The sequence below is a fragment of the Rhinolophus sinicus genome, linkage group LG06, assembly GCF_036562045.2.
Source record: "Rhinolophus sinicus isolate RSC01 linkage group LG06, ASM3656204v1, whole genome shotgun sequence".
Lineage (NCBI taxonomy): Eukaryota > Metazoa > Chordata > Mammalia > Chiroptera > Rhinolophidae > Rhinolophus > Rhinolophus sinicus.
Genome location: NC_133756.1, coordinates 35,825,257 through 35,851,102, shown reverse-complemented (window position 1 = coordinate 35,851,102; position 25,846 = coordinate 35,825,257). Strand labels below are relative to the sequence as shown.

The 25,846-nt window shown below is 36.4% G+C and overlaps 1 protein-coding gene across 11 annotated transcripts in view; it reads right to left on the bottom strand.

The window, feature by feature from the left end:
- Window positions 1-25,846, bottom strand: part of LRRC7 (leucine rich repeat containing 7) — a 474,513-nt gene that overhangs the window by 341,671 nt on the left and 106,996 nt on the right. For all 11 annotated transcript variants that reach the window (XR_012497277.1, XM_074334934.1, XM_074334935.1 and 8 more), the window contains exon 2: window positions 24,367-24,464. Coding sequence is in view for 7 of the 11 variants with exons in the window: in XM_074334932.1 (XP_074191033.1) it covers window positions 24,367-24,464 (98 nt within the window). In the remaining 4 variants the exon portion in view is untranslated. The remainder of the gene's footprint in view (window positions 1-24,366; window positions 24,465-25,846) is intronic.

Here is a 25,846-nt window from a genome sequence, read left to right as displayed (position 1 = left end):
TTCTCCTTAGGAGGAAGGTATTTTTTTACTGTTTTATTATAAAAATGAAATTATAAGCTTAAAAATTATTATTCTAGTACCCAACAAAGTGATATGTAATTAAAATAAATTATTATAATCTTGTTTTCTGTTATTTTGTTGCTGTTTTTTTAAAAATGAAAAGAGCCCCTTCACTTTCAGGCAGATTACCCATTCAATATAATGAAAGGAATATATGTCTGAATTTAGAACAATAATGTATTGTTATTATCGTTATATTATTATTTATACAAATACTGTGCTGTAGTATACTATACCACATTACAATATTATAATAATAGTTATATTATTATTATATTATAGTTATATTATAATAGTATAATATATAGCTATGTTATTTTTAGAATAAGTAGATTTGTTTTCGTTCTTTACAAATCACCAGAATTGGGCTCTGCAATGGCTAGCATGACACGCACACTCTTCAGAGAAGAGAGATAATGTTAGGAGCACACACTCTTTTCTATACAGTACTTTACTTTTCTTTTATAAGAGACCTAATATACTTAGTTACAGGGAACATCACATTTTTAAGGCTAACGTTGAAGGGAGAAAAAAAAAGAACCTCTTGGTTATAATAGAGGTGAACACACCATGTGCAGTAATGTTTCTAATAAGTGTTTATCACTCTGCTGACACTGCACTATTTAACAATTGTTGCTACAGCACTCGAGCCATGGCTGCACAGTAAATGCCAGATTTGTATGCCAAGCACTACAACTCCCAGCTTCACGTCTCAATTGTAATTAAATGAGACAGCCTAATGCAAATGTTTCAATGTTCATTAAAATTAACCTGTTGAAACCAGAGGGCATAATGGGCACTCATGATAATACTAAAGGTTAAGGTTTAGATTTAGGTTTCCCACTACTGCATAAATGAAAAATTCAGCGGATTTGAAATGTCAAGAATGTTTTGAAATAGATACTGAGTTGGCTAAGAACTTGAACTCTGTCTCATGGTTAATGGTTTCAGTGTTTTTGTGATATGATTACTAATAATCATTGATTATTTACTGTCAATAATGTTCTAGGAGCTAATGAAATACAGGTACTGCACATCAAAGAAATTTAATAAGCACTAATCCAAGCAAGAATCACGGCCAGGTTGCATGATAAGCTTGAAAGAAATTTTAAATAGCATAGTCTGTTCATAATTTTAGGAGGAATTTCACCACCGCCATCCTTAGCGAGTGAGAATCTACTCTATTTTGAAAGTCACCAGTATCTTCAGAAAATGCATTAGGATTTTTTGTCACTCTTGCAGGTGCCACCCTGAAGCACTAAAGTTGAAGGGCATTCCAGAAAACATGAGACCATACACTCAACATTGGAATTGTAAGATCTGGGTGGAACAAGGGTTGTCTTTGCAGTGAGTGCTGTTAAGTCACTTAAATTTAAAGGCAGAGCTTTAAAGTAGAGACATGAAGTCCTTTCAGAAATGAGAGGGCAAACAGAATTCCTAATATGAGACTAAGGCCTTCTGGGTAGGCAGATTGTGTGGGCTCTAGGATACAATGTGAATAAGGCCCCTAGAAAAACTTGTCATTGAGGGGCAATGATCCAAAACAGATTTAAATATAATCAGAGACGTGATATGACAGAAGTGTCCAGATTGTACTGTGGGAGCCTGGAGAAGGGGCACTCAGAACAATCTGGGATTTCATGGAAGCCTTCCAATCCCGTGATCAGTTAGTGCCTCGGATGCCCCTAGCTTTTTATACCTTTTCTGAAATTTTAATTGAATTAGGTTAACAAAACCAAGATTCCTTGTTTTTCCCATATGTGCATTTTACCTTAAGATCTGTAAAAAGGAAAAAAAACAAAAACAAAAAAACACCACACACACACACACACACACACACACACACACATAGCAGAGCCTTATGGATCACTATAATATTTTCATTGTTCCTTTTACATCCACTTCCCTCTCTAAATCCCTCAAATTCTACAGGGAGTGGGAAAGAATAGATAAGTGTAGACCTGCTTGGCCTGGGTGGTGCTGGTAAGAGAAGGAAGCCCAGTAGCTATAATGCAGCCAGTGGGCTAGATGGGGCCACCCCTTCTGCCTCTCTCTGCCTATATATCCTGTCTTGAGTCTTTTTTAGATCATAGACTCTTGACCATCATGTTACGAAATGAAAAGTAAAGTCTTGCTTCAAATGTCTACACATATTTGCAATAATTTTTCCTCGTTATCACAATAATTCATACTCAACATTTCTGAAGCATTTTTAAAACAGAAATGAAGTCATAAATTATGCAGGCCCCCAGCTAGCACATCCTTCTTATAAAACTCTCTATTATAGAGATTACTTCTTTAATCTTTATAATGATTCTGATAGGTGTGTATCATTATCCTCTTTCATAGATGAAAAAACTGACTTTGAAGTCAGGTATCATGCATTCATTCACTGAACAAGTGAGAACTTCTATTTTCCAGGCACTATGGTGCTAGTGACATAGCTTGCTATCAAAGACCTCACAGTCTCAGTAGAAACAAAGCTGTGTGTTCACCACACCATTTCCTTTTCCTGCATATACAATAAGTCTGTATTTCTCTGACTCCTACCTCTCACTGCGGCTAGATTGGGGTCATGTGACTAAAATTTGGCCAATGATTGGTGAAAGTAATAGAAGCTACTTCTGGCCCTGGAAAAAAATCACCTCATTTGATCTTTTGGTTCTCTCTTCCCCTGAGCAGGCTGCACAGATCTAGCTGATATAACTATAATAGAGGCAGGCCTCCCAATCTGCACTGTACTGTGACATGAGGGAGAAACAAACTTACTTTGTTAAACTGCTGATATTTGGGGTTTAATTTGTTTCCATAGTATGTCTATTTCTTGTCTAAAACAAAGTTTCATGGGCAAGACAGATATTAGACAATTGTATACAAAAAACAAAAATGCTTTGAAGGAAACATGATACATTGAACTAGAATAACAGAGGAGACCTATTAGAGCAGATTGGATCATGGTTCAGAAATGTTCCCTTCACACCCCCCACATTTCCAAGGGAGTAGCACACTATTGATGCTAGATTTGGCTTTAAGACTTGCTTTGGACAATACAACAAATGGAAATAATGGACTGTTCTGAGCCTAGTACTTAAAAGGCCTTGCATATTTCTGCTCAGATAGTTACACCTCTGTCGTTTATGGGCTATGAAATGAATATGTCCAGATTAGCCCACTGTCCTAGAAGGGAGATGAGATATATATGAGATATATATGGAACAGAGTTGAACAGCAGAAGCACCATAGATCAGCTAACTTCCCGACATGAACAAGACCAGATGACATCAGCAGAGCCACAGAGGGAGGCCCAGCCTGGTTTGAAAAGCCCCCAACCAGTTCCCAGACATTTGGGATGAATAAATACTCATTTTTGCATGCTACTGAGATTTTGTTTGTGTTTGTTATGCAGCATTATTTTATTACTAGCTAACTGATACATCTTCTCAGATAAGGTGGCCAGGGAAAGCCTCACTAAGAAGGTAACATTGAAGTAGACACCTAGGAATGAGAGAGAGCTATCTATGTAAGTACCTAATAATAAAATTCTAGAGAGAAGAAACAACAACATCCAAAAAGACACTAAGATATGGGCATATTTTGAGGAACTAAATGATGGCAAGTATGCCTCAGCCTAACCAGCATGAAGGAGAGTAGTCACAGAATGGATTGGAAAGATAAGCAGGTAACAGACCAGACCTGTAGGTCCTGGTAGGAAGTTACTTTTTTAAATTTCCAAGATCCACAAGAGACTTCAGAATGTCTGTTTAAAGCTAGCTTAGAAGAGGAAAATGAGTTGGAAGAGAGGACAAGGAACACTTACTTGACTTGAAAACGCACTTATATAGAAAGCATTGTTTATAGTTTAATTTTACGCTATATACATAAAATAATGCAGATACACTTTGATCCTATGTGGGAGAGACTTGAACACAGTTGGTTTCGTTAAGTACCTCATCTTTGCTCTTTCTTTCTGACTTCTACCACTGTCTTCTCTCCCAAATAAAGCTGAAATTATTTTAAGTTAGCTGCCGAGAAAAATAAAATGCATGAAGGATACAGTTCTGTTAAAATACATCCTTAAAAAGAAATTCCAAGGAGAAGGAACAATATCATATATATGGTGGCTCTGAGGTGTTGATGGAGATCAGAGGCCCTTCCACATTTTCCCCCGAGACCGCTGCTACCTGGGAGGCCAGACATGGCAGATAAGAGCAGGAGGCCTGGGAAGCTCTTCCCCATTTCACAGAACACTTTGCTGATCTCTCCACCTACTTTCATTGGCCTAATAATATATATAATTTCTTTTACCCAGGGGTAGCTTTATAGCACCACTCCCTCTTATACCACTTCATAGAACCATGTGGTCCAGAAAAGTATGTCATACACAGTCAGGGATACAAGAGAGTCATAATCAGGCCGTTGTGACTAAATTTCACTGGCATGTCACCTTGGCCTAGCTGGGTCTTTACTGCTTTTTGTCAATTCTAAAGCAATAGTCTACCTCTCAACAGCCTCTCGGACTCTAACTGTATCCACCTCCAAGACTGTAACATAGTCTAGAGATGACTTCCTAAAACATTTATGTCTTGCATGTTTGACTCAGGGGAAGAAGGGCAAAGAAAAGGAGAATTAACATTTACTGGGTGCATATTTTATTTCAGACATTATTCTAGGTGATTAGAGAGGGTATTTCTCTAAGGTTGGTTTCACCCCACAACAGATTCTGCCTAACACAAAGATTTGAGAAGAAATACTTTATTGGGGAGTCAATCCTAGGAAACACCAGTGGAAGAGCAAGGAAGTGAAACAGGGAAGGGAAGGAGGCCTGTAAGGGGTGTGTAATGAAGTGATTACCACTCTGGGCAACTAAAGCTTTATCCTACTGGGAACTCTGAGATTCACTGTGCAGTATAGCTCAGGGTAAGCGGCTGGAGTCAGGAGGAAGGTGGGCAACTTATTGTCCACTCCCATCTGTCAACGACTGAGGGTTGCACTTGGAGACATTAATTCCTCTGACTTCAGGTTGCACTGAACACAAGCTGAAAGAATGTTCTCAGGAAGATGTGACAGGGCTTGCTCTTAGATGCCATGGGAACATACCAGATGTTAAGGGTAAAGAGGACATGAGAAGGCCCTCAACAGCTACAGATCCGTTTTCTCATTTACTTCTGTTTAATGTCACTGTTTTAGGGAGGTTTTCTCCGACCACTGAATTTAAAGACACATACCCCAGTTTTCTATCACTTGATTTTTTCTTTCTGAGTCCTTATCACAACTGTTCACTAGTAAGTTATTCCTTTTCCTATATATTTTCTGTATTTGTCCCTAGACTGTGAGCATAATGAGATCAACACTAAGTTTCATTTGTTCACCAACATCTAGTAAAAACTAGGAGCCCAGTATTTTTGGAATCAGTGAAGAAATGATAGCCCTAGGAGTTAGGCAGTGGGATCTTCATTACAAGATGTGAATACTGAGGCTATATTGATGGTGCCAGGATCAATCCAGGATGGTATGACATGAAATCCCATATTTTTCACTACACTGTGATACTGACACCATGCTGTTTTCCTATTTCCTGCCTCCGAAAACTCAATTATTTCCTGTTTCCTACATCATTAAATCTAAACTCCTCTGCCTGACTTTCATTCCTTCTATAATCTGGCTAGTCAGATTAGTCTTGCATCTTAAAAAACTTAGTGCACAAATACATACATAAAAGATAACTGAAAAGCTTAAAACCATGTGTGAAAATGACTTGCAGTTTGCTTATTGTCAATCATTAGTTTAATATAAGAAAACAGTGTGATCTGGCCACTAAAAAAACCAATGTGAAAGGCTAAATGAATATAAATATAATTTCTAGAGCAGTCAGAGGGGTGGGTCGGAGTAATGATAAATTCCAGATTCTGTTTCTGAGCCCAGAATGACTGGAAATCAGAGTAACTGATGATAGAACAGCAAAATTCCTTTATCCATGCATAGGTGAGTGATTTTGCTTCACATGGCTGAGCCTGAACAAAAAAACATACAACTATGCAAGCAAAATGGAACCCAAAAGGATGAAGTCAGAAACAAAAGAATAAAAATCAATGTATTCCTACTTATATTTATTAAGGATGTGTAGATGCTTTTATTTACATTATCTCACTTAAGCCTTAGGTAATTTATCATGAGTGTAAGGCCTCATAAAGGCATTAAAAAATAGCATTCTGTCATGTAGTAAAGAAATTACTGGGAAAAATAAAAAAGCTGTAACCTGAGTACTAGGTTGAAAATTCACATAAGAAATAATTAGGTAATAATATGACCATGTGTTTTTGGAGGGAAGATGTAGTAGAACATATTGATTGATCACAAAATATTTGCAGCATTTCTCAATATTGTCAGGCTCCTCCTTATGGGTGTTTCTTCCTATAGGAGGATCATACTTCCTGCCTCAATGATGTTAGCCCAGGTCATGTGACTCACTTTGGATAATGGAAGACAAGCCAGGAGAAGCTTTAAACCAGCCTATGCTTCTACTACTAGTGCTCTTTGACTTCTGTTGTAAATCCTAGATATGGACTTCATTTCCTTTCTAGATTCTGGAACAAAGAGAAGTTGGAGCAGAATCTCAGCCAATATGTAGCAAACATGCAATGGTATGAAAATAAACTTTGTTGTTATAACACTAAGGTTTAATGTTGTTTATCATTGCAACGGGGAAAGTTACATAAGGAGTGGGTAAAATTGTCTAATTCTGGGAACACTTACAAATTAAAAATTGAGATCATGAAGAAAATCACTTTCCATTCATAATTTTAAGTTTAATGTAACAAAATTTTGTAAGTGGTGTTAAAAGTGTTGATAATATTTGAAATCTGACGTGTTATGGCATAAGGGCATGTGATTCCAAATGAAATGAAAAATGAATTACTGAGCTATGAGGTTAAGTGGAAATGCATAGAATTTCATTTAGTTGATTAATAATAGCATTGTAATGCTTGCGAGAGCTTGAAATTTACTACATTTATACATTTAATTTATTAGATGCTCAAGAGTGGTGTAATTCCTTGAGAAGGTTTTACTTGTTTCATCAGGTCATAAAATATCTAATCAAGAAGATAAATGTATTTGATTTATGAGGAAAATGGAAATGTTTTCAAAAATTTAATAGTTTTTGAATAATAACGTTTTAAACTGATTTGAAAAACTTACTAGATTTATAAATAGAATAAGATTTGTATGTTCAACTTTTAAAAAATATGAAAAAGTGTGTTAAAGTTAAAAATGTTAATTTTTACAAAATAAAAATTAATTTAAAATTGCAAATAACCATAAACAGTCTTTACTTTGCACAAAAGCCATTCTGTAACATTAAAAACTCAATGAGTCATTATGAAGTAGTAATATATTTCCCATTTTATAGAGGAGAAATGGAGGCTCAGAAAAATTAAAGTTGCCCAAAGCCAAAATTATGATAATTTACTCAATTTAGTAATTCTACAATTTGCAAAATGGTTTTCAAATGCTCATAAAATGTACTTTATTCTCTTTTTTGCCTTTACAATTTTAATGTATATTCATTAATAAAAGTTTTCTAAATTATCAAATACAAATAAGGTCTTAGGTATTATAGATATTTGTATATTGGAAGAAATTACTCCCCAGTTGATTTTTCTTTTGAAAAAGTTTTGCTTTTCCAAGTGGACAAATTATTCCTTAAAATGAGAAGAAATTTATGTTACATGACGTCCCTAAGAAAAAATGAGTAAATAAACTGTGCACATAGTAGTAGCAAGTGCTTGGTAAGTACTCACTGAACTAATGGATAAAGTGCACAAAACATAGACATTTTGTTTCTTCCCTTTTCTTTATCTCTTTCATAAAAGTATTTGAGGAGGCTTATAATAAAACGTAGGTACAAAATAGTTTTAAAGAAAAAAATAGAAAAATAAAAAGGAAAAAAAAAAAGAAAAGATCTTATTATAAGACTAATATGTTTACCGTGCCTTCCCATTGAATGCATCTTTTTGCTTCCTGGAAGAGAGGCAACAAGAGAAAAGATAACCCACAAATATTCTTAATCTGCTTCAAGGAGGCACATCAAATCTGATGCAAAATTCTTAAAGATGTTTAATTTCTTGATTTATGTATCTCATAACCTAGACTACCTGTAAACACTGACCTAATCCTTTAGTTTTTCAAGTTTAGAAAGGAAATGGAAGATAGTTCAATAAAATAAAGAATAGGGATTAAGTTAAGTGCATGTTTATCTATGTCCATCTATCTATCTGTCTGTCTGTCTGTCTGTCTGTCTGTCTATCTGTCTATCTGTCTATCTGTCTATCTGTCTATCTGTCTATCTATCCATCCTCGTATGTTGACACCCTTTTATTATGAAACATTAATGTTAGTTAAAGCGCAAGGCTCCAACTGAAGTTAAAATATGTTAATATACACATTATATACATGCTATATACATACACACATTCACGAACATATATTTACACAATTTGGGGCATTTAAAGCAACAATTACATAATCTACTGAAGGATTTTTATAGACCAGAGATTTAAATTTATTCTTAGAATAGATATGCAGATATGTAACTAGTGGGATAGCATAAAGAACTCTAAAGTTATCCCATTCTTGGATAAACTAGCTAACGAGTGCAATTTAAGAATAAAAATAACCTCCTCCTCAATTCTCATAGCCCCATCCAAAAATGTATCTGAAACACTTAGATTTAATATTGAAATATAAAAACAGAACACAAATTTTATGAAAAAAAGTAAAACAAGATTTGTCTTTGCCTTGAAACATTAAACAATTAGATAAAGTACTTATCTATTGTTTAACCACTTATCTTAAAAAATGATGCCAGGAAAGGTTCAGTTCTCTGAGAATTTTCAAGATAAAATATATCAGGACAGGCAAAAATGAAAGGTCATGTGTGAATCTGAGGTAAGACTCATTTAAAAGTTTTAGTGTTTTCAGACTATTCCAGGATCACAGAAGAACAAAAAAGCATTAAATAACTGAAGGCTGGAGTCTATGCAGACGGATCAGTGAGCCGGGGAATGGGCCACCTCATGAACTTGCTTAATGACTGTGTAGATAATACATAACACCAGAAATATAAATCATGTCTATGTAATAAACACTGCAATTGATCCTAGGAGAGGAAAACATGTCTGGATAATGGCTTGTCATAAAACTGCTCACCCTTTCGTGACTCATTGATTTAAAAAAACAACAACAAAAAGGCATCGTGGCTATTCAGTACATATTATACTGTGCCTAAAATATTGTCTACATTTCACCTATCATCAAAAATATGTATCTCAATAATGAGTTTCTGAAACACTATAATTGTATATTCAATCAAAAATCATTTTTGCCTCCTTTATATACTTTAAGTTCACATCTCTCTCGCTGAGTTTTGATTGTATCCTTCATTATATACTGTGGTTCTTAAAAGTTGGTAAATATAGTCTTTGAGTCAAGAATGAAAGAGTGAGGTTTTAAGAGTTTCTTTTCTCTTTTTCCTGTTCCCGATTAATTTTATAACAAGTTTAGTTAAAAATTTGGCTGAATGGGACAAAAGTCTGAAAAACAAAACCTTAGAAAAGCTTAAAAATCATTTGGTGGTTGAGGATGCAGGAATGACTCTTCCACCATGGATTATTCCTGGTAATACTGTCTAGCCAGAGTATTGTTAAGAACAGGATGTCAGCAAAAATGTGCTGATCACAAAAGCTGTCATGTTTACTGTCATCTGCAGTGCTAGGCTCCAAAAGAGAGCAGTGAGAACTGATGCACTTTATGAGATATTCTATCTTGTCTGACAGTAAACTGATAGGCATGTGACATGTCACATACTATAGCTGAAAATATGTTCTTGATTAAACGTGGTGTGTGGTGACCTGTCAGCAGACAGGTGACATTATTCACTCTTCAGGCATACAGCCAAATAGCATAACAAGTCACATATATTTTTGCTTTTAAAATTTAAAATTAAAAAGTTGCAGAGTTGTACACCTGAAACCTATGTACATAACTTTACTAACAATTGTTGCCCCCAATAAACTTTAATTTTAAAAGAACTAAATTTTTTTAAAAAGTATTTCACTTTGGTTTTGACAGCAGAATGTTCAAATGCACACAAAATAAAACAACACAATGCCTGATTTTTGGACATTTGTTATGAAAATGTAAATGAACTTAAACACAAAATTTACAAGTTATTGATGCAATAACTTTCTGTACATCATACCACATGGACCCACCATCAATTCAAACAATGAAAACAGATAAAATGCAATCTCTCCTCCAACCTATACAATACTGGAGATACTTTTAAAATCTTTGAGTACAAATGTCCTCTGTGTACTAATTTGGAAATAAATGAAGCCAACTCTTCCTAAAATAGCGTGTTCCAATTAAATGGTTTTCTTTAAAAAAAACACACACAAAAAAACAGAGAATCTTCCAAAGGGACTAGAATACATTCCTTGCTTTCAGGATGTTTATTACATAGAAGCACTCATTTATTCTACATATAAAAACAGCCTCACAAGGAGCAGAGTTTTAGTTGTTAATGGAGCTCTCAGTAAACTCCAAGGAACATGAATTCATAAGTGCACCACTGGCTTTAGCATGCTTTCAATGTAAGGACTCCTTTTCATTTAGTATGGATGATACAACAACAAAAATTGAAGTGTATGTATTTTTTTAATGAAGATGTCTTCTACTATTCATTCATTCAATGAGCAAGTATTTAACAAGCATCTCCAAGTACCAGGCACTGGGCTCAGCCCTGCAGGTGTCACAGAGACACAGATCCTGTCTCTACAGCGCTACGTCTCTCATGAAGCAAAATTCACAACATGATGTTCTATTAACAGTATTTCTGCTTTTTATGGGTGGGGGCTATTTTATACTAACTTTATTCCAGTGAGCCTGAAATATATAAAATGCATACATTTCCTAACTAATAAGTTGTCCTTTTCATGTACTTCTTTGTTCCTTTATTTACAACAGCTGATTTGACAATTTATAGAGGAAATTTCTTGAGGCTTGGTCTTTATCTTTTATCCACCACTTTAAAGCCACAAGTACAGTTTTACTTAGCATAATTAAAAAAAACAAAAAACTAAACCTTGACCCTACTGAAAATCACTTGTGGTTTTGCAGCTAGGGCTGCAGCGGGTCAGAAATCAAGGATGCCAGAGGTTAATGACAGAGAGGCATACTCCGAACTACAATGGACACCTCCTGGGACGTTGTCTGGATAACAAGGATTTCTTCTTCCTGGAAATGGCCTTAATATACAACACCACACGACCCTGGATTTGGCACACTAAAAAAAAAAAAAAAAAAAAAGACTCAAACTGGGCTGGGCAAATTATCTCTCTGCTGAGAAGTAAAAGTTGAAGTAGGGAGATACTGATTTCAAATCTTTGGAACTGAGTCACTTTAATGGTTTGAGAGAGACCAGCTATGGACTACTACTGCTGAGTTCTTTGGAATTTTCTAGGTCTTTATCCCTTTCTTCCTCTTTACTCCTCTCTTCCCCCTGTGGCATGAGTGAGGAAGTTAGATATGTTGCCAGCTCCTAGATAACTTTTTTAGGGGCTACCACTGCTACTCTGTGAAGTGGCAGAACCAGTTTCACAGGTGATACAGAAAGAAGGCTTTCATGGCCTCACTGGTGTATTCTGGTTACCATTCAGTGCTGTGAGGACAACACATGAAGATGCCAGGTTAATGTGGGTTTCTGCTAGGCCAACAGAAGAACTGGATATACTCACAAGTATGACAGGATGTTTGAATAGAGACTTCAATAAAGGCAGCAAGATACCATAGATGTTATAGTTCAAAGCCAGAATGATGTATGCAGAATTTACAAAGGAATAGTAATAGCAAATAATTATGTAGTGTTTGCCACATGCCAGGAATCATTCCAAGAGCTTTACACATAGTAACTAATTTAATCCTTACCATTATTGTCTTCAAAGAGTCAACTGGAGCACAGAGAGTTTAAGCAACTTGCCTGCATCATACACCTAGTAAATAGTAAAGCTGTCACTCAAACACAGGCAGCTTGCCTCCAGGATCTGTATTCGCCTATTTGTTCTGTGCCAGCGAAGCTCACGTGCTTTTGGATCCCTCAGCCTGATTAATGATTTAAAAGGGATTGAAGTGTTGAAGGAGGAGAAGTGGTGACGGGATTTCATTGGCTTTGCTATAGTATGACGGCTCTTCCCATCTATCAGTAAGGAATTCCTAATGCTACTTCCCTCACTTCAGGCTTGGCAGGAGAGGTCTCCATGGAACCCTTCAGAGAACTTGAACTATTTTCCTGCAGTTGAAAACATGGAAGACTGGTGCTTCACTTGTGCTTAGAGGGTGAATGCAGCCCGTGCAACGAGGTGTAGGAAGCTACATGGCAGCGTTGGGATCTGCCTACATGCCCAAAGTTCGCCTGAGTGAGGGAGGCGTGAGTGCTCCCGTGCATTAGAAGTAGGGCACACAAAGGAGAGAACTCATGTGGGGTCATCTTAGGTCCTGCTCAATACAGTTGCCTAGAGGGGCAGATGAACCCACAAGCAAGAACCTGAAGGTAAACACTGGCTTTCTAAGAGATGCAGAAAGTGTTGCAATGACATTCAGGAAGGAGATGTATCTGCAGAGGCCGGGGAGAAGTTCTGCCAGAGAAGGGATTCTCCAAAGAGAAGCCATGAAACTCACTCCTCAAATAGTTACTTTGAAGGTCTCTTTAGAAAGAATAAAGTCCTCCAGCTACAGGCACACAAGAGCTTCCCTGTCCCTTCAAGTTTCTCCAGATCCTTCCTTAATTTGAGGGGATCTGAAACAGTTGCTTGAAAGCCAGAGAGAAAGTGAAGCTGGTGGGAGTGAAAAGGCTCTGACCACACCTTCTTACGTAAAGTCAGACAGGTGTGGAGGTGAGGAAAGAAAGTCTTACATTAAAATGGAGATTAAAGTGTTGATCAATAATTTAGATTGACATGATCTAATGACAAAATTGAGGCTGTTTTGTGACTTATAACAATTACAGGGCTGTCTATTTCCTAAGAGGCGGTCAGCGACATCAGGGGTAGGAGAAGATTATCCCCCTTCAAATGGACAGAGGGAGACAAAAATATAGTTCCCTATCAATTAGGTCATAAACTATGGTTGTTCAACATCTTACTTATACAAAGATGTCTAGGCTAGAAGTAGAATGTAATGAGTTTGGTTGTAGGGATAAGAAAGGGTACTAGAAATTTTGTGCACTTTTCTGAATATTCCTGGGGAGCAGAAAAACAAAAGAAGAGCCAGATGGGATTCTCAAATTATGGGAGACATCTTGTTGATTTAGTTAATGGCTGCTCTGGATAAAGCCTTTTCTTTCTGGGGCATGGTTTGGAAGTCATTCTGGATCAAGTGTTTTGGCAGGGGGTCATTTCGTCAGGCACCAGAGAGGTGGCCTCAGTATAAGAAAGTACCAAGGGTTGAAAACTAAATTAAACTAGCATAGGACAATCTTCATGGAGTTACGGTGCTTCATGGACATGAATGTTTTACCAGAAGCTCTTTGGGTTGGTCTTTCATCCCAGAGCAGGTATTGTAGACATTTATATGCAGTCACTTCACGGCAGACTGAACCCACAAAAACTGCCAGAGCTGTTTCATGATTATAAGTGCCATGGTAGGTAGTCTTGTAGGAGGGGACTTCTTGTAGAAGTCTTACTTCTAAGGATTCCACGAGGAGGTATTTTCCTTAAACTTCCTGGGCTCTTGACTCATTCTTTTCTCCATGGATGTGGAAGGAGTTATCTGAAGGAAGACCCTTCTCCTCTCTTCCTTCCGGAGCCCATCTGGGATATCTGCTTTTGCCCACCAAGGCCTTGGCTGTACAGCAGCACGCCCCATAGTTATGATGCTAGATGGGCTAAATCTTAAGATCAATGTAGCCATGCACTCAAGCAACATCCTCCAATATGTTTTATCAGTAATAAACACAAGTCGTCAAAAAAAGTAATAGGGTGCTTACTTGATCTTGGTGACTCAAACAACAGTTGGAGAAGTTTTTGTTGGGACCAGGGCATATGGCTTTGGGCTTTCAGCTTTAGCAAGTGAGCCATGCAGAATTTGACTTGAGAGTTGATGGTGGTTCACAGCAGATTTACTCCTAAGCAAGATGGAAATTTTTACCAACTTTTTATCAACACTGCGTTGATCCTGCTGACCTTAGTGGATACTGGTCACAGTGTTTGAGTTATGGCTGTATGAACTTGAACTTTGGGCTGAATCATCACAAAAGCACTATCCATGGCCTTATAATTCACAGAACACTCATTGTGGATGTCCCAGCAGAACAGTGGTGAATTTGATTAATAAACAAATAAAAGGTAATAGGGAGCCCTCACAACGAAGACATTCCCCCCTCTTAGGTGACACTGAAAGAGATAACAGAAGTCAGTGAAATTATTGTACACCTAAAGACTATGAAAAGAAATAACAAAGACTGTGTTTGGAGCACTTGGACTGTAAGAACTGAGTTAATGTGAGATATCCAGACGGAAGTGGAGTGGTGTGAAAAAGGGCATGTTTCAGTTTTATTACTGTAACAGAAGGCAGTAGAAAAATAAAACCAAAGTAAAGGAAAACTGGGTGCTTACTTGGGAGGAAACGAGAGATTTGATTAGGAGAAATATTGAGGTTTTATGGGATTAGATATGAACCTGAAAGTGGGATATGAAATAGAAAATGAGATATAAAATGGAAAATGGGATCTTGAAAGTCAAGAGAAACAAACAATAAAAAGAAATGAATAGACCCAGTGCTGACTAATCTTTCAGAAAAGGCAGGAGATGTTTCAGCTTTACCAAATCAAACAACCGTGACTGGAGCCTAAAGAAATCTAAGCAAAGCAGAGAGACAGAATTTCAGAGGACAATCTAGAATAAATCCCTGAGAGAGGACAGAATCTGGGAAACTACTGATGATGTGGCCTTTTAAAGCTATGGAGAGAGTCCAGTATGACAGCAACTGGGAACTACAACTTGAAGAGTGGGGATGCCAAGATTCCACAAAGTCTGAACAAAATTAAGGGTAGAAGGCAGAAAAACAACAAAATAATATTTAAAGCATTCTTAAGTGAATTTCAAAATGGTAAAAATCATTAGAGGTGAGGGTACAGGAATTTCCTTGCCATTAAGAAACATTCCAGAAATTTATAGAATTACTGTTTTAAAGGAAGATCCAGCAAAGACAAAACATATTAGAGGAGACATGTTACAGGAAAAGGCAGCAGAACAATAAGAGATCAAGTCCAAGTTTGAGTCTAAAGCTGATTTTAGAGAAAATTTCTTTCTCAGTGGGATTATCTGATCCAGGAAGGTGGGGATGAATATGACTTGTTTGAATAGTGAGGCTTTTGAAAGACTCAGAACTTACTGCCTTCATATCTCTCATATGGGAGACCTCATGAAACAAAGTTTAGGAAAATATGTTAGAAAAATATATATTTGTGTCCAAAAGCAAAGAACTGAAAAGTGATAAGTATTAGTAAATAGTACTAGTTTCATATTGTTAAAGAAAGAAATAGATCAACTAAAGGAACAACTTAAACTTTTAGAAACTCAGTTCAGACCCCCTGAAATAGGTTTTATAGGTTTAGCAAATACAAATAAAGGAACTCTGATGTTTAATTTTATGTCAACTTGACTGGGCCACAGTGCCTAGATATGTGATCAAGCATTTTTCTGGATGTTTCTGTGAAGGTGTTTTGGGATGAGATTAATGTTTAAATTTTGGTAGACATTGAGTAAAGCAGACTTCCCTCCATAATATGGGTGGGCCTCACCCAATCAGTTGAAGGTCTTTATAGAAAAAGACTGGCATCCTCCCAAGAAAAGACATTTTGCCAGTAAATGGCCTATGGACTTGTACTGCAACACTAGCTTTCCCTAGGTCTCCAGGCTACTGACTTACCCTGCACATTTCAGGCTTACCAACCTCCATAAGCATGTGAGCCAATTCTTTAATAAATCATATGTCTTGTCTTTGTTAGATCTTCCTTTAAAAAAGATATAGATATACACAGATAGATCTCTCTCTCTCCACACACACACACACACACACACACACACACACACACACACACGGGATCTCAAAAAAATGTATACAAATTTTAAGAAAGGAAAAAACTGTATTAATATATACTGATAACAAAAGATAAATACAAGTCACGTTTGACTTCTGCAATTACAAGAGGTGCTCTTAGTGGTTACCATCAGTGTCCAGAAACTTCTGATTACAGTGAACTACTGCTTGAGCAACGTTGACCAAAGTGTCCACTTGTGTACATTTTTTTGTAACCCCTATTATGTTTTTCTGGAAAACCCTAATACAGCCACCCAATTAAATTTGAGTTTCAGGTAAAGAATGAATAAATTTTAGTATAAATATGCCCTAAATATAGTCTGAGATATATTTATACTAAAAATTTACTTGTTGCTTACCTGAATTTAAATTTAACCAGTTGTCTTGTATTTTAACTGGTAACCTTTCCCTAAAAAGCAGTAAACCAATAGAGGGAGATCAAATACAACAGGCCTATTTCACATCTGTAAAAAAACCAAAAAACAAGTATATATATATTCTACTCAAGAAATTCTACTCAAGGCCTGACAATGTTGAAGAAAGCAAGTTTCTTGAAAGAGTACACACTTAGCCTCACTGGGTCCCTGGAGGCACACATTTCTGAAGTAACAAGCGCTGTTTTGGGTTAGTAACATGATGAGGTTAATTCTCCCGATGAGAAAAATAAGAATGACAGCAGTTGTATAGGCCTAAGTAATCCCACATGGCAATGGCCTCTAGGGTTACTCACCAGACTTTGTAGAAACCATGCCACTAGACAGACTCACAGTCAATCCATGGCTGGCACTGAAAGGGGAAACAATTTCTGATCCCTTGTAATGCTAATGCTGTTCTGGTCAGCTTTATTCTTCTGGCACTGTTGGGCTCTCAATCAAACCCTACTGGTGCCATCTGCCAGGGTAGGAAGGTGCTTTTCTGGGCTCCCTGGTGTTACTGAGTTACCTTCTGGGAAGGTTCAGAAGGCAATGTGCCTGGGTCTCCTTATGCCACTGGGTGGAAGGAACAGAGACACAGAGTTTCACTGTTGTCACCATTACTGCCACGTAGGTATGCCTGCCAGGGAGAGCCAGGCTGGGAGGTCCTGGGGTCTCAGTCTTGTGTTGCTGCAGGTGGATCAAACTGCCTGTCAGCTCAGATGGATTACAGAATGGAGGTTGGGGCTCTCTGTAAGGTCTGTTGGGCTTCCCCTCTCCCATTCCTGTGAATTGTGAGAGGAGGCCCTTCTTGCTTAATAATAATAGTAGTAGTAGTAGTAGTAGTAGTAATAATAAATTATTAGTATTACTATTATTATTATGTCTTTTGACAGTGTCAGGCTGTCGGTCTCTCCAGTGCCCAGTCCAGGGATATATGGAAGATAAAAAGAAAATGCAAGGAACACATTATGTTGTCTTTCCTCAAGTCCTGATGTCCCAGCCAGTCTGCATTCTTCTTTTAAGCTTTCAGAGTCCTTTTATTAGGTTGTAATACCATGGTCTGTTGAAGAATTTCTGGGCTGTTCAATAGCATTTGGAATGGAGGAACAGGGAAAGGTGAGCCCATGCTTTCTGTCCCATAATCAGAAATTTGTCCTTCCCTTCCTTCCTTCCTTCCTTCCTTCCTTCCTTCCTTCCTTCCTTCCTTCCTTCCTTCCTTCCTTCCTTCCTTCATCGTTTTCTTCTTCACCTTCTTCACTTTCTTCTTCTCCTTCACCCTCTCCCTCTCCCTCTCTGTTTGTCTGTTTTCCTTTCCTTCCCTCCTTTTTCTTACTTTCTATCCCTCCCCCTCTCTTTCTTTTTCCTCAAGCAGATCCCTGCAGTGCACTTTTACTTTGAAAGTTAAGTAATTCATTTCTTCATTCAATCTGAAATATTTGTTAAATATCTCCTAACTCCCAGGCACTATGCAGGGAGCTGCTGACACAATTGTAAATAAAATATCTTGCTCTTCAAAGAGCTGATAATATAATTCTAAAATATTTGTTTGATGTATCTGGGTGTAGATCTCATTTAACTGATTAGTATAGCACACTGTAAGACATTTTAATATATTGTCAGATGTTTTTATAACTTTGAAAAATATATTCAATTAAGGCTTTGATGATTTTTTTCCCTGTAAATTGCTCTGATTTCTTTCTTAGAACAATTTATAATTCTTAACTTGGATTTCCATTCTTTATTTGTCCGTATTTGTCATTATTTCCCTTCATACTTATTATCTGGTCATATTTCTTTTGTATTCATGGGTTTCCAGTATTTGTTCCTCAAATTTGTTCTTTATTGTATTTTTACATTATTAATTATTTTATTGACGCCAGGGGAGATTTTAAGTCTACTTTCGTGTTTAGCTTTTTATAATTCCTTTCCTCATCAGTGTTCATTTTTATTTCTTTCCTTTATTTTTTGAAATAAAAAATTGCTTTTTTCCATATTGTTTGTTTATTTATTTTTGATTAATTTTTTAAATTAAAGTTTATTGGAATAAAAGGCATTAGAATTGGAAATGAGGAAGCTAAATTATCACTTTTTGCAGATGACATGATGCTACATATAGAAAACCTTAAAGACTCCACCAAAAATATATTAGAAACAATAAATGAATACAGTAAAGTAGCCGGCTACAAAATCATTGTACAAAAATCCATTGCATTCTTATATAGTAACAATGAAATCTCAGGAAAAGAAAAAAAAAAATCCTTTTGCAATTGCAACAAAAATAATAAAATACTTAGGAATAAACTTAACCAAGGATGTGAAGGACCTATACACTAAAATCTGTAAGACATTTTTAAAAGAAATTGAAGAAGACACACAAAAAACATGGAAAGACATTCCATGTTCATGGATTGGAAGAATCAACATAGTTAAAATGGCCATATTACCCAAAGCACTATTCAGATTTAATGCAATCCCCATCAAAATCCCAATGGCATTTTTTAAAGAAATAGAACAAAAAATCATCAGATTTCTTTGGAACCACAAAAGACCCTGAATAGCCAAAGCAATCGTAAGAAAAAAAGAACAATACTGGAGGTATCACACTCCCTGACTTCAGCGTGTACTACAGAACAACAATCAAAACAGCATGTTATTGGCAGAAAAACAGACACACAGAATAACTGAATAGAGTTGAAAACCCAGAAATAAACCCACATAAATATGGATGTATTATTTATTTTGAAGCTATTTTATATAGTACTCATCTTCTTGTGATTTTGAAAAGTTTAAACAACTTTCTAAGTTTTTCTTCTAGTTTCTGCACTCATTATTTCCCAAAAGTATATTCTTCATTTCCAGAAAAATTGTTTTGTTCTCTGGTTCTATAACATTTCAAAAGTATATATTCTGTTCTTTTATCAGTAAATATGTTCAGAAATTAAAAGAACACAAAGGGCAAAGGAATAAAATGTGAGATGAAGCTAAGGGGGGAAGAGCGGTTAGAGGCCAGACTATGCAATATACTATAAACTACAGTAAGACTTGTGTCTTTCTTGAATGGGCAATCACCATAGGATCATTTTAAGGTGAAAAGCATTCAGAACTGTGTATAGGAAAACTACTTACGGGAGTATCTGGTAGAATCTTAGAATCTGTGCAGAGGAGGTGATCTATGAACAGGTTCAAAACATATTCAAAAGTTGAAAATGAAGGCCTTGAAATCATAGTGGATGTGAGAGTAAACAGGAGAAGAAGGTATGAAAGATGACTCCTAGATTATGTCCTTTGAAACTAATTAAGAGCATCTAGCAATCAGACAAAAAAACAACAAAAAACAAAAAAAAAAAACCATGGAAAAAAGCTCAGGTTTTGAGAGAAAGATCATAGATTTGGTGAGTTTGAGTACTGTCAAAATATCCAAGAGCATGTGTCAAGTAGACCTTTTGATATATGGAAAGAGGTCTGGGTTGGTGGTATCAATTTGTGAGTCATGCGATTATAGGAGTAATTGATGCTGTGGGTGTAATGAGATTGTCTATGGAAAGAGTTTATTTAGAAGCAGATGACTTCAAACAGTTTTCAGAATTCTAATATGTAATGGCTGGCAAGAGAAAGTTGATCATGTAAAAGAATAAGCAGAGAGATGGAGGAAAACCAGGAGAGTATAATGTTATGATAGCCAAGACCTTAGAGGGTTTTCAAAAGGAGGAAATAATCAACTATTGATTTATGCTAAGAAGTAAAAAGAGCCCTGGGGGGAAAAAGAAGCCTGATAGATTTAGCAGAATTTACATTGGCAGAATTCTAAGATGGCCTCATGATATTATACTCCGTCCGCAAGTGTTCAAGTCCTGTGTAAACCCCTCCTCCCCTTGGATTGTCAGGACCTGGGACTTGCTTCTAGCCAACAGAATACCGGAAAAGTGATGGTGTAGTTAAGGCCCCAAATCAGTTGGTTGTAAATTAATCAAAAGTGAGATTATCTTGGCTGAGCCTGGTTTATGCAGGTGACATCCCTTTAAAGGAGGACAGGGCCCTCCCTGAGGGAGTCTCCTCACTGGCTCAATGAAGTGAGAAGTCATATGGATAAGGTATGCATAGCAAGGAACTGCAGGAGGCCTGTAAAACCTAAAAATGGCCTCTAGCTGGAAGTCAGCAAAAAGCAGGGCTCTTGGTCATACAACCCAAGGAAACAAGTTTGGACAACAGCCAAAGGAAGCTTGGAAGTAAATTCTTCCTCAGTTGAGCTTCTGACGAGACTTCTGCCTGGTACGACATTAAACGCCGAGAACCCCGCTAAGCCCTGCCTGGACTCCTGACCCACAGACACTGCGAGATGATAAACAAGTGCTCTTTGAAGCCACGAGATTTGTGGTAATTTGTTACACAGCAATAGACAATGAACACAGCAACATGAAGAGACCACTGGCGGTGTGAATGAAAGCTGTTTCAGGAGAATAACTGGGTAGGAGCCAGATAGCATGAGTTTGGAGGAGTGAGTGGGGTTAAGTAAATGGGGTGAGCATAGATGACCTTTTAGAGAGGTTCACCTGTGAATAGAACAAGAATGTGGGTCTATGGCGGAAGTGGGCTGTGCTTTTTGAGAACAAAGATTTTATTTTTGTTGTCTAATGGGAAGTACCTTGAGCATGTTTTAAAGTCTGTCTTTTACAAGGAACAATTAAGTTTTACTGAAAGCTGCTTGGCTATGCTAGATGCAGCATAGTTAGATAATTCACGTGAAACAATTGGTTAAGAGTTATGTGTGGTGACCTAATGTTGATCTTCACATTGAAATATTGGAAAAGTAGTATAAAATGTTATGAAAGGAAGCATTATGAATAACGCTGTTTTGCAAAATCTTCCTGCAATATCTCTCAATGCAAGAAGTCTCTCTTTGCATCTGGAAGATCCTCTGTTCTTTCAATTCTCAGCACAGGGAAGCCACTGCCATTTGTCTTTCTATGATGATTTTCTAAGGTGACAGTTTTCCTTGGGAGTTGACCAACAAGTCTTTGTCTATATCCCTTATGAATTTGTAGAATGATAGGGAAAGAACTACGCCATTGTGTAAGACAAATTACTATTTAAAATGTGTTACTAACACTGCTGCAAGAATTTCAGCTTTATGTCATTTGTTTAACACCTATTCCTTGCCACCCGTTATTGTTTCTAAAAATAATAGTGATGACTTCTGTGAATTTTCCTTTCTGTGATCGGAAACATGGTTTGTTATCCTCACACATATGATTAGTTTGAAATAAGAAGAACAATAATAACAAGTGAAAAGAAAGAGAGAGGAAAGAAAGAAAACTTGCTTTGTCTCAGGTTCTGTGCCAAGTAAACATCTCCCTTAATTCTCAAAACAATCCTACAAGATAAGCTCTATCATTTTTCTCATTTTTCAGATAAGTAAACTGAGTCTTAGAATAAAAAAAAAAATACTGAGAGTCCTGCAGCTGGTCACATTAAGTGTCACATTAGAGAATAAACCCCTCCTGTGTTAATGTTTTAATTAACTAATTGGCTAAAATTAACTAATTACATAATTAACTAAAGTTAGTGTCTTAATTAACTAATATAATAGGCTACCTGTATTCTAATAAAAAGGCTTCTTTCTTAGGGAATTGACAGTGGTCTGTAACAGGACAAAAAGAACTGTTCATTGTACTAACAAGGGATAATTAAGACTGCTCTGGAAGAGAATAATATTTTACAGGTTTCTCATTTCTCATTATGTCTTTCCATATTCTGTAACATAGTCAATCCAGCTTTGTTTCTGTAGTGATATTTTAAAAATGGCCCTGACTGCCACCGTGCAACTGATGAGGACCGTCTTGTTATAACACAAGGATCAGTTATATTATGTGTCTTGTATTAGACTCTGAAATATGCCTATAACCATTAGTCTTTTGATCCAGGATGATTTGTTATCATCTGCAGCCAGTCATTTGACTTAAGCTAGTGGTTTTCCTACTTGAGCTTACGTCAGAATCTGCTGTAGGGCTTACATCAAAACACACAGGTTACTGGACCTGACTCTCACGAGGTTTTTGATTCAGTAGATGTGAGTTGCAGCCCTTAAAATTTGCATTTCTAACACACTCTCAGATGCTGCTGCTGGTTTGAAGACCACATTTTTAGAACCACTGGCCTACACCAGTGTTCAAAAACCTTTTTCTGTGAAGAATCAGAAAAATGCTTTTGGCTTTGTGGGCTATATTATCTGTGTCACAATTACTTAACTCTTCCTTTGTAGTGCAAAAGCAGCCATACACAATACCTAAATAAAGAGGAGATGGCTGTGTTTCAATCACATTTTATTTACAAAAATAGGTGTCAGGCTGGACTGGGCAATATACCATACATAGCTGGTTGCCCTCTAGCCTAGACCAACTCAGTATAGAGGACTGAAAAATTACTTTGTATACGTTAAATAGCAACTCTGTGAGAATCAACTGTAGCTTTATTCACAAATATCCCTTCAAAGTTTTTAAATAAAGTTTGCAGAACTATACTAGTAACTAAGCTGATTTTGTTGAACTATCACACAGAAGAAACCACAACATTTTTGTATGATCTTATAGTTTTCATATCATAGTTTTTGTTTTAGAATACCTATGAACTCAATCTCCATTTTCAAAGTTTAGTTTTAATTGGATATCATTTGGACTGTTAGAAACTATAAATCTACCAATTAAAAGAAAACTAACATTACATTGAATGACATAGATGCCAAATCAGGTTGTCTACTGACTTTATAATAAAACAGAACAAAACAAAAAACATTCTACTTGCCATGAGGGTGCCCAGCTTCCATGTATTTGGTCTTTATTTAGAACAGTGTACTTCAAACTAATGTAAAATGCCAATGTAATTTTAAAAGTCTACTAAACTGTACCCTCCAGTATACCCACTGCATTAGCTCTATCCTTATAAAATGGAAGTTCCTGGAAAAGGACAAAATTGAGATAAATTTTTGTCATAATGGTATGTGATTTACTTCCATGAAAATAATTACATGCAATTACCCTGAGGAAAGTTAGCATTATGGGACTGCTTAGAAACTTAAAATGCAAATATTATGCCAAATGTTTCCAACAATGCTGCAGACTAGAAATATTTAAAAATTATCTACACACAATTATATATTCTAACATTAAATAATATGAAGATGGAGTAAAATGAGTTCATGGTGGGATACATATCTTTCATTTTCAAAAATGTTTTCCAAAATGGGATTAAATCAAATGTTTCTGCTTGTCCAATGAGTTTATATTTACCACTACATATTTATTCTTCAGTCTAATGTAGTGGTTTCCAAAGAGTCCTCAGTTTAAAAAATATATAAATTGAAAGAGCATTATGGTCAAAGGAAACTGAAAAATGTTGATTTTAAACACATTTCAAGAAAAATGTTTTAACTTCTGGACTCCTTAAAAATATTCATGTTCATGATATAAATATCTAAGAAAGATATGTTAGATTGTACACCCTTTTCCAATCTCGTTTGAACATGGAAACCAATTATCAGCAGAGCATCTTAACAAAGCTCTTAGTGTTGTCTCAATCCAGGTAACGTGTGGTAATAAGTTTTTTAAAAATAAATTCAATTTGATTCAATAAATATGTATTAAGTACCTCTATTATCGATTAATTACTTAAAGGTTTAGTTTTTCAGTTTTACTCACCAAAATTTATCTAGGACATAGACAATCCTATTAAACATACTTACACTCTTCTTCAGGTCTCTTCCGAAGTGCTGCACGAACTTCTTTACAAGGACTCCTCTGATATTGTGGGGGATTCCTTCCCCTTATTAGGTTCTCCATCCTATAAGAGAGAATCAAAAGAGTGTATTGATACCAAATCTTGCTAAATTTTTAGAAGTTAAATGATTTAAATCAAGAGTCAATTATTATTCAAGTATCCACAGAGGCTTGGTAGACAACATTGATGAGTATCCGGTAAGGAATAATCAGTAGGGAGTGTCAGGGACTGGGGTAAACTGGAGAATGCTTGACTTTTCCAAGATATTCCAGTTTAAAACATGTGAAAACACCATGTAGATAAAATTCATAGGCACATTCTCCAATCAGAGATTGTTATGGACTGAATGTTTGTGCCTTGCCTCTCACTGGACAAATCCATATGTTGAAGCCCTAAGACTAAGTGTTAGTATTGGGAGGTGGAACCATTGGGAGGTAATTAGACTTATAGGGTGGGACACCCATGATGGCATTAGTGTCCTTGTAAGAAGATGAGGAGAGACCAGAAGTCTCTGACTGCCTCTGCCTCTGCCTCTGCCTCTCTCTCTGCCATATGAGGACACAGTAGAAGATGTGGCCTCATCTACAAACTGGGAAGAGGGCTCTCACCACAACCTGAATCTGCTGGTACCTTGATTTTAGACTTCTCAGCCTGCAGAACTATGAGAAATAAATTTCTGTTGTTTAAGCCGCCCAGCCTGTGGTATTTTGTTATAGCAGCCCAGCTGACTAAGGTGGAGGACTATTGATTAAAGAGTGATTACTTGTCAAGAAAACAAACTTATCAAAACTCAGGTCACTCTTAGGAAAAAAAGAACACATCTTTCACCAACATTACGAATATAAGTTTCAAGAGTGTAATTGCTGCTCTCATTCCATGTGAATGACTAAATTGGGAGGGGTTTTCTAATTCCAATAATTGTGACTTCTTGAAGAAATGATTAATATAAAGTGTAATTCTCAGTTACTATAGCAATACTGACAACCAGAAAACAAAAATGAATGCATCAAATGCAACTTAGGTTAGCGTACTTAATAACATACACTTTGGGATTAGCATTTTGTGGTTTCAGGAAGCTTTGTAGTTTTGTTACCAATGTACACTTTATTCATTTTGTTAATATTACAAAACTTATGGAGTGTTCAAGATTTGAAAATTCAGAATACAACCATGATACTTATTTACCATTTTGAAAATATAAACATAGCTTCTTAACCTATGATTATTCTAACCGGGTATCACTGGGTTTGATAACTGTGCTGGCTGATAGCATGTATACCTTTGAAAACGGCATGGTTGTTACAGGTTATGGTGATGGTTGGTTTTCTGGGGTTAGTGGTACAGAGGATTATGTTTCTGGCGTTTAGAGAGGAAAATTAGAAAAGGACGATCCCAGAAAAAGCATTATTTGAAATAGCGTGAAATATAAGGTAAACAACCTTTTG